At 54.2% G+C, this 12827-nt stretch overlaps 1 protein-coding gene across 7 annotated transcripts in view; it reads left to right on the top strand.

Annotated features, from left to right (window-relative positions):
• SPTBN2 (spectrin beta, non-erythrocytic 2) overlaps window positions 1-12827 on the top strand; it is a 57982-nt gene that overhangs the window by 8537 nt on the left and 36618 nt on the right. For 2 of the 7 annotated variants that reach the window (XM_050959835.1, XM_050959837.1), the window contains exons 2-3: window positions 8561-8631; window positions 8798-8983. In XM_050959835.1, coding sequence (XP_050815792.1) covers window positions 8827-8983 — 157 coding nt within the window. In that variant the 5' untranslated portion in view covers window positions 8561-8631; window positions 8798-8826. Of the gene's footprint in view, window positions 1-8512; window positions 8632-8797; window positions 8984-9118; window positions 9121-12827 lie in introns of all 7 variants that reach the window. The other 5 variants (XM_050959834.1, XM_050959836.1, XM_050959838.1 and 2 more) reach the window with 3 other exon arrangements.

The following is a 12827-nucleotide window of genomic DNA, read 5'->3' as shown; positions in this document are numbered from 1 at the left end:
CCCAATTCTGGATCATCCCCAAATCTGCAACAGCCTAATCCCCCAAATCTACATCACCCCTGAACCCAATTGCCCCAAATTCCCCTTACTACCTATCCCAAATCACCCCAGTCCTCAAAATCCCCTTTGTTGCATCCCAAATTGCCCTAGTCCCTTATTACCCCAAGATCAATGTCACCCCAATGCCCAAAATCCACTCATCCCAAAACCACATCACCACATCCCTCAAATCCCAATTGCCCCACATCTACATCACTCCCAATCTAAATCCCTTTCATTCCTCTGATCCCAATCACCCCCAAATACGCAATTCTCCAAATACACATTGTTCCAATCCCCCAATCACCCGACTTCACAAAATCCATTACCCTAATTGCCCCAAATTCTCCATCACTCCAAATCGTCACCCAGTTTCCAGTCACCTCAATCTCACTATCTGTTTTACCCACCCCAGTTGCCACACGGAATCTGTTTGTGCTGTCGTTGTCACCTGGCCATCATGTAAATCTGTACATGCATTGCCCTTGTGCTGGAGATAATTTGCATGGTGGCTGTCACACTAGCCAGTCCCTAGTCCCGGCACTTATGGCAGAGAGAATGTCTGTGCGATTGCACTAACTCACCCCTCATGTGAATGGGAACCTGTGTGTGTGTGATGGTATTAACCCAATCTTTGTGTCAATGGGAATCTGTGCACACACGATGGCACTAACCAACCCCTAGTGTCAGTAGGAATTTGTGTGTGCAGTTGCACTAATCCAGCCCTCATGTTGGAGTGATCTTGTATGTGATTGTACAAACCTGTCCATGCAGTTGCCTCTCCCCTGTTGAGCAGCAAAGTGGCATCACTCAGTCACCTGCCACCATCCCCTAGCTCTCCTGCATGGCTGTCATTTGTCTGTGGCCCATATGCACCTGTAGAGGGTGCCATCTCTGTGGGAGCAGCTGTTGGTGTTAGATGGGAGTTGGGCTGGGATGTCCATGGGCTCCATTGCTCTCCTGCCAGTGTTCCACTGACTCCTGCCACGTCAGCTAGGATGGCTATTTGACATGGATTTGGTGCCATGTTGCTGGTGTCTTTCTGCATCTAGAGGATCAGCAACCCTGTGACTTGAGTCTCACCCAGGGCATTCTGGCTGGCCATATTGGCACCCTGCAGAGCTGGGTTAATGCCTCCCACTGCACTGGGCAACCCTCCCCTACCCCCACCACTTGGCACCAGGGATGTTCTGGGCTTTGTATCATGTAATCCTGTGCCCTTGCTCAGCTGTGCACATTGCTTTACAAACACTAACCCTGCATGCCCTCCCAGCTTCTGTTGTGGAAATTAGGGGGAAACCGAGGCACTGAGTGAGTGAGTAAAATAGCTGAGATTAGAACTTGGGAGTCCTGGCTTTTGGCCCTCCTTCTCTAACCTCTAGACCCTACTCCTCTCTCAGAGCCAAGGACAGAATCCAGGAATCCTCGCTACTTCAAGGGACAGGGAGAGAATCCAGCATTCCCAACTCTAGACCCCACTCCCTTTTTGTTAGGGCATACTTGTCAGCTAATATTTCAGTATAATGCAGGTGGAGCTACGCTTATGTAGGTGGTAGTAGATGCATGTATGAAGCATTTCACAGCATGGCTGTGCATATGCAGTGTGATTAGGCAGCCAGAAATATACATGCAGTGGGGAAGGGTGGTTTAGTGGGGCGGGCACTTGAGTGGGATGCAGGATACCTGGATTCTATTCCTAAATCTGCCACTGATTCCTTGGATGAGTCATGTCAGTTGCCTCAGTTGTGAAATAGGACTGATGCTTCCCTGCCTCATAAAGCTAACATCCATCTATTGTGAGGCACTTAGATACTATGGTGACAGGGAGAGCGTAAGCTCTTTGTAGCAGAGCATTTTCATTTACCATGTGTCTGTACATCACCTATCATAGTGGGGCCCCGAGCTCAGTCATCTCTAGGAGTTACCTCAATGCACCAATAATATTATATCCCAAAACAGTACATTAAAAGAACTATGTTAAGGTTTTAAAATATGACCTCAAAAGTGCAACCTTAATTTGCACCTCCTTGTGTTTATGCATTATGATACAGTCTTTAATTACATGATCACATGTTGTTTTTTTCCATAGGACCCCTGTCTCATTCAGTGCACAGGACAGACAGTAACATAACTAGGTGTGGCATCATGCATTATTCACTGCACACTATTCAAACCCTGCTCTTAATACAGAATTGGTAATTTCCCCCTGGGCTTTTCTGTGTTGCTCTCACTGTACTATCTTAGTGCTTTACAGATGTGGATGAATTTATCTTTGCAACATTCCTATGAGATGGCTTAGTGGTTTATCCTCATTTTACAGATGGGAAACAGAGATTAAGGCCAAAAGGGTCAGTTAATTTTGGGTGCCCAGTATGAGATGCATAGGGCCTTCTGTTTCAGAGAATTTTGGATTATATGGCACTTTATATGGTCAGGGCACAGCTCTCCTTGACTTCAGTTGCAGTTGTGAGTGCTCAGAACTTCTGCAAATCAGAACCCAAGATCTCAAATGGAGCGCTCAGAAAATGAGGCCCACACAGTTAGTGCCCACCTGTGAAAAGTTTGACGTAAGTGATTTGCTCAGCATCACACAGGAACTTTGTGGCAGAGTCCAGTTCTATAGGGCAGCATTCAGCTGCCTTAACCATGCCAGACCTTCCTTTCTCTTCCTGCAGTCCCCGGCCTCATTCACTGCCCACCTTCCAGCTTCTGCAACAAATGAAGCAGGAGTCTGACAATAGCCTTCTTCATTACCCTACCTTGATTCATGTCCAGGACACGTCTGTCCTGTACACTGACAAAGCGGGGGTCCTGTGAAAAAATAGTATGTGATCATGTAATTAAAGACTATATCGTAATGGATATGCACAGGGGGTCAAACTGAGGTTGCACAGGCAAAAAATGTCAGCATGAGGAACCATACTCATCCCCCAGTTTGAGCCATCAGCAGGGCTGTGACCTTTACTTCTCTACCACTTGAGCTAATAGCATAACAGGTAGGAGTAATAGGCTATTATCCTCTGTGGATTAGGATCTAGAAGGGGTAAGGTACATATTTTGCAAGTGGATTTCACAACTATTTGCTGTCAGTAGAGGAATGCAGAGACTCAGGATTCCTGGGTTCAGTTCCAGGTTTTGTAGGGGACGTTCTCTAGTGGTTACAGACCATTCTGCCCCTTTCACCCTGCTTCCTAACTCCCCTAGTTGTCTCCCACTCCTGTCTCCTTGTATGTAGCTCCTGTCGCCAGCCCCTTCTGCTCTTCCCCCATCATGGGTATGCCTGCCCCTCTCCCACCCCCATGCTCCCCACCCACTCCTGCCCCCATCATCTTCCCTCTGTCCTTGTCTCCCCCCTATCTCTTCCCCACACCTATTCTGCTCCCCTCTGCGCTCTAGTGAGGCTGCATCCTTCTTCTTCTCCAGCAGGAGGGAGCAATGAGAGCACAGGAGAGACCATTTCTCTGCTCTCACTTCTGATGTGAAGGTCTGGAGCATGCTCAGCGCAGTGGAATCTTTAGAAAATTTAGCTGCCAAACTTTAACAAGTCTCTGCTTAGCAAGTGAAAACTGAATTATTTTTTCCCCTGAGGCTCATAAATAGGCCAGATTTGGGTGGATCTTCATGGAAACAGCAAAAGGCATCTTCCTGACCCCAGAGAGGTCCCCCTACCAAATTTCAACTCCTTGCTCCAATGCATTGAGGCCCTAGAGCAGGGGTAATCAATTATTTTTTGGCAAGTTTAAAATTTCTTGGTCAAGGTATTGTCGAGGTCCAGTCTCCCAAGAAAATAATACAAAGACAATAACAATACTGATAATAATAAGTTAATAAAAAGATATCACGGTCCTTTCAAAAGCATCTGGGGGTCCAGATTTGGCCTGTGGTTCACCTATTGACTACCCCTGCCCTAGAACTTCTCAACAAAATGGATCTGAGATTTTTTTTTAACATGGGCAAAATAGTTGTTTCCCTAGTTTCATCTTTGGAAACAGCTGAACCATTTTTGCTGAAACTTCACAGAAAGTTTCAGCCTGAGGCAGAGTCCTGGCTTGGGAAATTTCAGCCTGAACAATTGAAGTTTGGCAAAATTATAAACAACAAAAACAGTGTCTTTTAATGGCAAGCTTACTTATACTTACTTAATCAGTGGTTTTCAAGCTTTTTAGGCTGTGTACCCCTTTCCAAATAAGGTAGTCTACCATACCCCCCCATCTGAGATAGGCAGAGGTGACAATTGGCAGGGGGTGGGTAACAGGCAGGGTCATGTACCCCCCGCCCCAGATTTCTGCCTTTCATTTAGCAACAGCTTCTAGAGGTTTTCCAATTGTGGGGTGCAGCCCCTTCAGAACATTTGGGGAGGCAAGCGGTGACACCAAACGGCTCAGGGCAGCCCCGCACGGCACCTCCACCCCCTGACTCACCTCAGAGGGCCACCCAGTTTGAAAACCTCTGATTCTGAGTTGCACAGCAGACAGGAAACGTACAGCAATGTGGCTGCCGTTTTAATTGAAAGGAGATTAAACGCTGATTAGATTGCCAAGGCTTACTAAATAAAATGCATTGTCTGCCATTACAGGATTTTTCTTGCGTGCACCCTTACAAGAGCTTGCGTACCCCAGTTTGAAAACCACTGGGTGGTGCTGCCAGCTCTGTGTATAACCGGCAGTTAACACTGAGCTCCTGGGGTACCTGGGCCCTGAATTGCCCTGCCCTCACCCCCCGGAGATGTGTGGGTTGGACGGGAATTCTTTGTGAGCATTTTCCTGACTCTCCGTTTGATCTATAGGGCGGAGTGATGCCCCTGGAAGGAATCCAGCTGTAGGAACAGAAACCAGGGAGCTGAGCAATCCTAACCACGTGGCACTGTGGCAAGACACCCACTCAGTAACAGCAGGTGGCCTTTAGCATTCCTAGGGTGTGAATGTTGGCCAGAACACTGGGCTGGGAGTCAGGACTTCTGGGTTGTATTCCCAGCTGTGGGAAGGAAATGGGGTCCAACAGTTAGAGAAGTGGGGCTTGGAATGAGAAATGCTCGGGTCTAAAGCCTGGCTCTGGGCTGGGACCTGCGTCTAGTGGCCTAGAGAGAGGGGAGGCTGAGAGTCAAAACTCTTGGTTTCTATTCCTGGCTCTTCTCTTGACCTTGAGCTAACCCCTTCCCCTTTCAGTGTCTCTGTTTCTCCTCCTACCGCTTATCTCTTTAGATTTTAAGCTCTTTGGGGTAGGGATTGTCTCTATGTATCTGTGCAGCACCTGGCAGAATGGGGGGCTGATCCTGGTCAGGCCATGTACTGCGCTTGGCGCAACAGGGCCCTGGTCTCAGTCTGTGCAGTGCCTCACACAATGGGGCCCTGATCTTGGTTAGGGTCTGTGTAGACAGGGCATCTGATACCATGGTGATGAGCCATACCTAAGAACAAGAGTGAACAAAACCATATGAGGAGCTGTCCCGGGATCCACTGCTGTGTGAATTCCCCCCAGTTCTTGGGCTCTTGGGCCCAGAGCTGCATGTGGGGTGCTAGTGGAGTGGGGGGATAGAGTGCAGCGTTGCTCTCCCTGATCTGGTATGGGATGCCTCTGGGACTCAGGGCTGGATCTCCTCAGCTGTTTACTGCTTTTAGCTGCTCTTAGCACTTGGGGCTGGGTGGGGAGTGTAGGGCACCAGCAGGGCGATGCAGAGGCTGGTTCTATTAGGAGGCCCAGCAGACTGAGATGAAAATATGCACAGTTCCAGGCGTTGCTGTGTTGCTATAGCCATGGGTCTAGCTCTCAATCACTCTGAGCAAGAGCAGGACAGGAACCAAGATGGTGCCCGTGCCCCCCCCACAACTCGGCAACGGCTTCAACAAAGGGCGTCAAGCGTCCTGGGGAAGGGGGATGATAGATGGGCCCTGTCAGCAGGCATCAGGCGGGGCAGGTTAGACACAGAACAGGGCAGGGACTGGTGGAGGCTGGAGAAGGGAGAATCCAGCCCAAGGCTTGGACGACTCAGAGCAGCCCCCTCGAGGGCTCCCTTCAGTGCTGCAGTGCCCCTTAGAGCCCTTTGCAGGTACCCATTCATTAACGACAACCCTCTGTGATCAGGGGTAGACTGGTGGTGTTGTCCCTCATAGAAAGATAGTGAACACTGAGGTGCACAGAGGGCCTAAGGAAACAGAGTGACCTGGGGCAAAACCCAGGTGGCCTGGTTGTCACCACTAACCCACACTCTCCTGCCACAGCCAGGGATAGAACCCAGGAGTTCTAACCCCAGCCACCCTGTGCTAAACCACTAGACCCCACTTCCCTGCCAGAACTGTGACAGGACCCAGGAGTTCTGACTCCCAGCCCCCCTGCTCTGACCCCTAGATCCCCTCCCACCCTTGCAGAAGAACAGGACTGTGTCTTTGGAGGTGGGGGCAGAGACGGGGTGCTGGAACAATTTTTATAGTGGGGGTGCTGCTGATGGAAACCCTGTCTTTGGTGTTTTGTTATCACCACTTCAAGCCAGAGGGAGTGACAGCACTCCCAGCAGCCCTAGTTCCAGCACCAGTGGGCTGACCAATGGGTTGTCAGGGTTCAGCTTTGGGCAGGAGGTCCCCATGGGCCCAAGGGCCATCATTTGGCTAGGGGAGGCTGCTTGTTACCAGATGTTAGCCTCTAATAGCATTGAGCCCAGCACAATGGGTCTTGCTCCCCAATGCCAGTGAGTACTGACGGCCCCAGCCAGGCGTGACATGGATGGGATGTGTGTGCTAGCCTAGCCTGCATTGTTCTAATGCAATTACAGCCACTGCCATAGAGACGCAAGCAGGCTGTGCTCCCAGCCCGTCCCTGGAGCCCTGCTATGAGCCTGGAGCACCGGGGAGCACATGAAATGGCTGGGGAAACATGGGGCCTGTAATTGGCTTCACATCAGTGCAGTCATGGAGCCTGGATGGTTCGTTACCTTGCCTAGAAATACAGGTCGTGCCCACACTGCTTTTCCTGAAAGACTATGGCCGGTGGACGAGCTCGCCAAGAGCAGCATGGTCCAGTGGGTAAGGCACCACATGGGGAGCCAGGACACTTGGGTTCTCTTTCTGCCTCTGCTATTGACCTGCTGTGTGATCTCGGACAAGTCTCTTCCCCCCTCAGTACCTCTGTTTCCCCTCCCACCCTTCGTCTATTTAGCTTATGAGCTCTTGGGGCAGGGAATGTGTCTGTGCAGTGCCTGCTGTGACAGAGCTCTGGTCTCAGACCCAGATTTGGCTGGGAGCCAGACCGCCTGAGTTTTATTCCTGGCTGTAGGAGGGTAGTTGTGTCTAGTGGTTAGAGCAGAGGACTGGGGGCCAAGACTCCTGGGTTCTATCTCCAGCTCTGAGAGGGAGTTGGGTCTTGTGGATTACAGCGGGTGTGGGGCTGGGAGCAGGACTCCTGGGTTCTATCCCTGGGTCTGGGAGAGGAGTGGGCTCTAGCAGCTAGAGAACAGCCCCTTTATGGCTCTGGAGTTCCAGCCCTCCTGTAATCACTGCTCATCTCCAAATCAGCAGCTTGAGAGTTTGGATGCTGTTTGGCTCAGTCTCTCTTGCTTCTGTCCTCCAGGCTCAGTCCAGTGCTAAACCCTCCTGCCCTGGCTGATGGGGGTGGTGAGTGGGCCAGGAGTATCACAGCCCATGTGGGTACGGGGCCTCCCGTGTAGCTGGGAGCACAGAGCAGTCAAGGGACCTGCAATGAGCCCAGCGAAGGATTGGCTCTGTGGGTACAGCCGGGGCACCCAGAGCCTGAGAGTGAGCCCTTGAGTCCTGGGGCAGGGTTATCTACTGCCATGCCCCAAGGGCGGATATGGCCTCCTGATTCAGTGGGTGCACTATACTAAAGGCCGAGAGGGCAGCACTCGTCACCATACACTGCAACCCTAATACTAGCCAGGTAGGGTGGGAGCTGGAGAGTGAGCCCGCTCCGTACTAACCCCACAGTGGCAGCTCCTGTCCTGCAGGGCTGGGCTCTGGGCATTGTGTCCCGGTGCGTTGAATCGCGGCGCCACTCACTCAGATTTGGCATGGTCGCCTCTTCCTGTGTGGAGGAAGGGGCAGCAGGAGTCCTGCCCCTCAACCTGGCTGCCTCCATCCAGGGGAAGGGTGACCAAGGAGAGACCGTTTGCCTTTGGTGGATCCCAAGGTGGTGGCGGAGGTGTGGCCCTGGGGAAGGGACATGGCTGCAGTCCCCATGCCCAGAAGCACTGATTGCTCAGTCTGTGTGGGAAGTGGACAGGGTGAGACCCATTGAGGAGTGGGCTGCCCTGGGTGCTAGGGGGTTGGATTGCTCTGGGAGTGTTGGGTCACCCTGCTGAAGGCAGGGGGAAGCATTCCTTGCCAGTCTGGGTCCCCGGGGGCTGATGCCAGATGCAGACTCTCCCCTGGGGTGCTGCTGGGAGGGGGTTCCCCGCCGGGAGGCTCACATTGCTGCCTCTTTGTTAGTCTATAAGATGCCACAGGATTCTTTGCTGCTTTTACAGATCCAGACTAACACGGCTACCCCTCTGATACCTGATCTTTGCTTTCAGGTTCTCACGGGGAGCCTGGGCCATACTGTAGCTCAGCAGAGGATTTGGTAGTTGGAGCCCTGGCCACACAGGTGGGTACACAGCCCCTGGGGGTGGGGACTGGGATGCAAGGCTTTTCCCCTGTAGGGGGCGCTGACTCCAATTTGGTCCCAGGGCAGGGGGACTGGTTGGGTGGGGGTGGGGAACCGGCCAAAGAGGGGTCAGAGGATACTCACGGCTCTCTGGCCCCCCCCACAGGTGGATGCAGAGACCTTGTGGTAGGCGCCATGAGCAGCACCCTATCCCCCACGGACTATGACAGCTTGGAGATCCAGCAGCAGTACAATGACATCAACAACCGGTGGGAGCTGGCTGACGAGGACTGGGACAATGAGAACAGCTCAGCTCGCCTCTTTGAGCGCTCCCGCATCAAGGCGCTGGCAGGTAAGGGGCACCATGTGGAGTAGTGTGGGTGCATCCCCCCGGCTTGGGCTGAGGGTTGAGTGCAGGGGACAGCGCTGGCTCTGCAAGGGGATGTGTGATTCATGGGGCTGCTGTGGTAAGGAATATGGGTGCCAGATGTGGCTCCAGCAGGGAATTTGGAGTGCAGGGACAGTTTGCTCCTGTGTCTGAGATAGGTGAAAGGTCTGAATTCCAGTGGTCCAGTGAGTTGGGTCCAAACAGGGCTCTCTCATGCCCTGCTGCTCCGGGCATGCTGGGGGGCCTTGGACATCCTTGGGGCAGCTGCAGGCCAGGCGTCCAGAGGACAGACTCCTGTCCCCGGCGTGGAGCTTTCCCTGTGGAGCTACAGGAGATGCCAGCTGGCCTGTGTGTCCATATTCCCCCTCCCCACAAAAGGCAGGGCCAGCCCTGACTTGGACTGCCCTGGGTTGACCCTGCTGGGAGCAGAGAATGGGGTTCTCAGATGTCCCCTCTATTCCACCTCTCCCATTCAACCGATCCCCAATGCTCCTGTAGAATCCGCCCCCACCAAGATCACAGCCACGAACAGGGGCTCCCAGAGTGACCCTGCAATTGGCCACAAGAGAGCAGCACAGGCCTGTGGAGCCAGCGGGCGTTCTGCCCAGCCCATCCCTGCCCTGCCCAGCCTCCTGTGCTCAGATACGTTGTAGTGGGAGGTGGAAATATAGGTGGAGAATTGGGGGCAGCACAGGACATGGGCATTGCAGGGGGGCAGACTGAGCCTCCTGAGACTCTGAACTCCAGAGCTCCAAAGCCTCTGTCTGTCCATCCATCCCATACACACCACATTGTCTGCCCCTGCCTCCCCCCCCCTGCCCCAAGCAGCACAAACAAACCAGTCTAACTGCGTTCCAGCCCGATAGCTCCCATAGCAACGCTAGCTAGCGTGGCAGCCACCTGACACCAGGGAAGGGCTGGACTAGGCTCCCCTCCCTGTCCTGGGGATTCTCCCTCCCCAGCCCAGCCCCACTGTCCTTCCTGGTCCTGGAGATCCTCCCTCCCCAGCCCAACCCAGCCCAGCCCTGCTGTCCCTCCAGGTCCTGGGGATCCTCCCTCCCCAGCCCAGCCCCGCTGTCCTTCCAGGTCCTGGGGATCCTCCCTCCGCAGCCCAGCCCAGCCCAGCCCAGCCCCGCTGTCCTTCCTGGTCCTGGAGATCCTCCCCAGCCCAGCCCAGCCCAGCCCAGCCCAGCCCCACTCTCCCTCCAGGTCCTGGGGATCCTCCTTCCCCATCCCAGCCGAGCCCCACTATCCCTCCAGGTCCTGGGGATCCTCCCTCCCCAACCCAGCCCAGCTCCACTGTCCCTTCCTGTCCTGGGGATCCTCCCCCCAGCGCAGCCCAGCCGAGCCCCACTGTCCCTCCAGGTCCTGGGGATCCTCCCTCCCCAACCCAGCTCAGCTCCACTGTCCCTTCCTGTCCTGGGGATCCTCTCCCCAGTGCAGCCCAGCCCAGCTCCACTGTCCCTATCTGTCCTGGGGATCCTCCTCCCAGTGCAGACCAGCCCCACTGTCCCTATCCGTCCTGGGGATCTTCCCCCCAGTGCAGCCCAGTCCCGCTGTCCCTCCCCGTCCTGAGGATCCTCCCCCCAGCTCAGCCCACTGTCTCAGGATCCTCCCCCTAATAAAGCCCAGCCCTGCTGTCCCTTACCATCCCATGAATCCTCCCCTCTGCAGCCCCAGCCCATCTGGACCTGCCATTAGGAGGCAGGGGGCGTCAGTACGAAAACTGGGGCTGATAAACCTCCCCTATCCCATCCCTCTTGGACACTACAGCCCCAAGGCATAGTTCCCTTCCTCCCTGCTCTGTGGGCCTTTGGGATTGAGGGATACTGGGGGGAGTCTCCTCCCAGCCCTGCCCCTGCCCAGGTGGCTCTTAGTCACACTGGCTCCTGGGCAGGAGTAGGGGGGAACAGTGGCTGGATCTGATCTTGGTGGGCAGGACAGTAAACAACTCCCAACATGCCCTTCACAGGCCAAACAGATCAATGCTTCAGGAGCAAACAGGGATCAGGGACAGCGAGGCCTGGGCAGTTCATGGATGGACAAAGTCCAGTTGGCCTGGAGTCAGGAGAGATAATACAGCTAAAGCACATGTGAGTTGTGTGGGGTGGATGATCCCAAGGAAGCTGGGAGCCAGGGGGCACCGGGACAGAAAGGTACTGGGTACGGGGAGGGCAGGAGGAAGGTCAGTGGGATGAGAATCAGGCTGCAAAGCTGAGAGACACAGTGTAGTTTTGTGAGTAAAGCTCTGGACTTGGAGTCTGGACTCCAGGGGTCTATCCCAGCACCTTGAGGGGAGTAGGAGTTAGTGTATGGGGGGGAGGGCTAGGAGCCAGGACTCTTGAGTTTTATCCTGTGCTCTGCCACTGACCTTGGGCAAGTCTTTCCCTCTTGATACGTTTCCCCTCCCCTCCTTTGTCTGTTTCGATTGTGAGCTCCTGGGACAAGGCCTGTGTCTCAGTGTGAGTCTGTGCAGTGCCCAGAGCGATCGGGTCAGTCTCGGCCGGGGTCTCCTGGAATTACCATCTCACGCACGATCTCCAAACCCGCCAGTTCTGGCTCCATCCTGTACTTGGTCTTGACACCAAAATCCTGATTCTTTCCCAGCAGGAGGCACTGTCTGCTGGAATAGCAGGAAAATGGCAGCTGCCAGTGCCCTGCTCCTGTAACCAGCCTTCACTGGGAAGGAGCCTTATGGCCGAGCATGGTAGCATAGCTATTGGTATGTGTCCTACAGTTGGGTAAAGAGACTGACCGAGACTCCGGCTCCTGGTGTGCTGCACAGACGGCGACTGAGATTGGGGTCCCCATCATGCTATGCTCCACACAGACACAGTCCTTGCCCCAAGGAGCTCATCGTCTAAACCCGTTCTACAGATGGGGGAAACTGAGGCCCAGAGAGATTCAGTGACAGAGCTGGGATTTGACCACCAGGCCTCCCAAGCAGGAAGTTAGTGGCTGTGCATGGCAGGCGTGTGGCAGTGCCATGAGATATCTACTTGCTTGCGAAATCCTGCCTGTGGTAGAAATTTGGTTTGGCAGAGCTCTGGAGTGGGCAACAGGCCCTGCCCAGTAGAGCAGGGTCTCTGGGCTGGGCTGGAACGCCAATGGGGGAAACACAGCTAATAGCATGTAATGACATGATACCAGCATGGAGGAGTCACATCTAAGCCCTGGCAGGGGATCAGGAATGAGACAGGGGCTTGCAGTGGGGCACAACATGGTGAAGGGCCAGCATCCAGACTGGGGGAGATATGGGAGGATGAAACGCATAGAGATCACTCCAACAGACCTGGTCCTACCCGCTGGGGAGGGGTGGGAGCTCCAGAGCTGGGCCTGCCTGAATCCAGGCGGAACAAAGCCCAGGGCTCTGTACAATAGGGTGTAAATCCTCCGTTGTCAGGGCGATGTGCTGCATGAGCTAATGGGCTTTATCCATGGCCGTGGCTCTAGCGGGGGGCTCAGCTGCAGGGGACCCAGCTCAGAGCCTGCCTTCCTCCACCAGTGCAAATACCTTCTCCTGGCCCTGAGTACACACCCCTCCCTTGCAAGGAACGTCTCCTGCTGCCCCAGTGCTCAGTGAGAGACATCCTGGCAGAGGGCAGTGCAAGTCCAAATGTATCCTCTAGGAGTCGGCACAAGGGGAGCAGGAGTCAGAATCCTGTCCAAGAGGGGAGGCAAACTCCTAGTCATTGTTTTTCACCTTCCCCTGCAGCGTGGGGCACGGGTCACTTGCTGGTGGATTCTCTGCAGCTTGAGGTCTTCAAACCACAATTTGAGGACTTCAATAACTCGGACATAGGTTAGG

This window comes from Gopherus flavomarginatus, chromosome 6 (assembly GCF_025201925.1).
Source record: "Gopherus flavomarginatus isolate rGopFla2 chromosome 6, rGopFla2.mat.asm, whole genome shotgun sequence".
Classification (NCBI taxonomy): domain Eukaryota; kingdom Metazoa; phylum Chordata; order Testudines; family Testudinidae; genus Gopherus; species Gopherus flavomarginatus.
The sequence above is the reverse complement of the archived record's forward strand: the minus strand, read 5'-3'. Positions and strand labels throughout refer to the sequence as shown.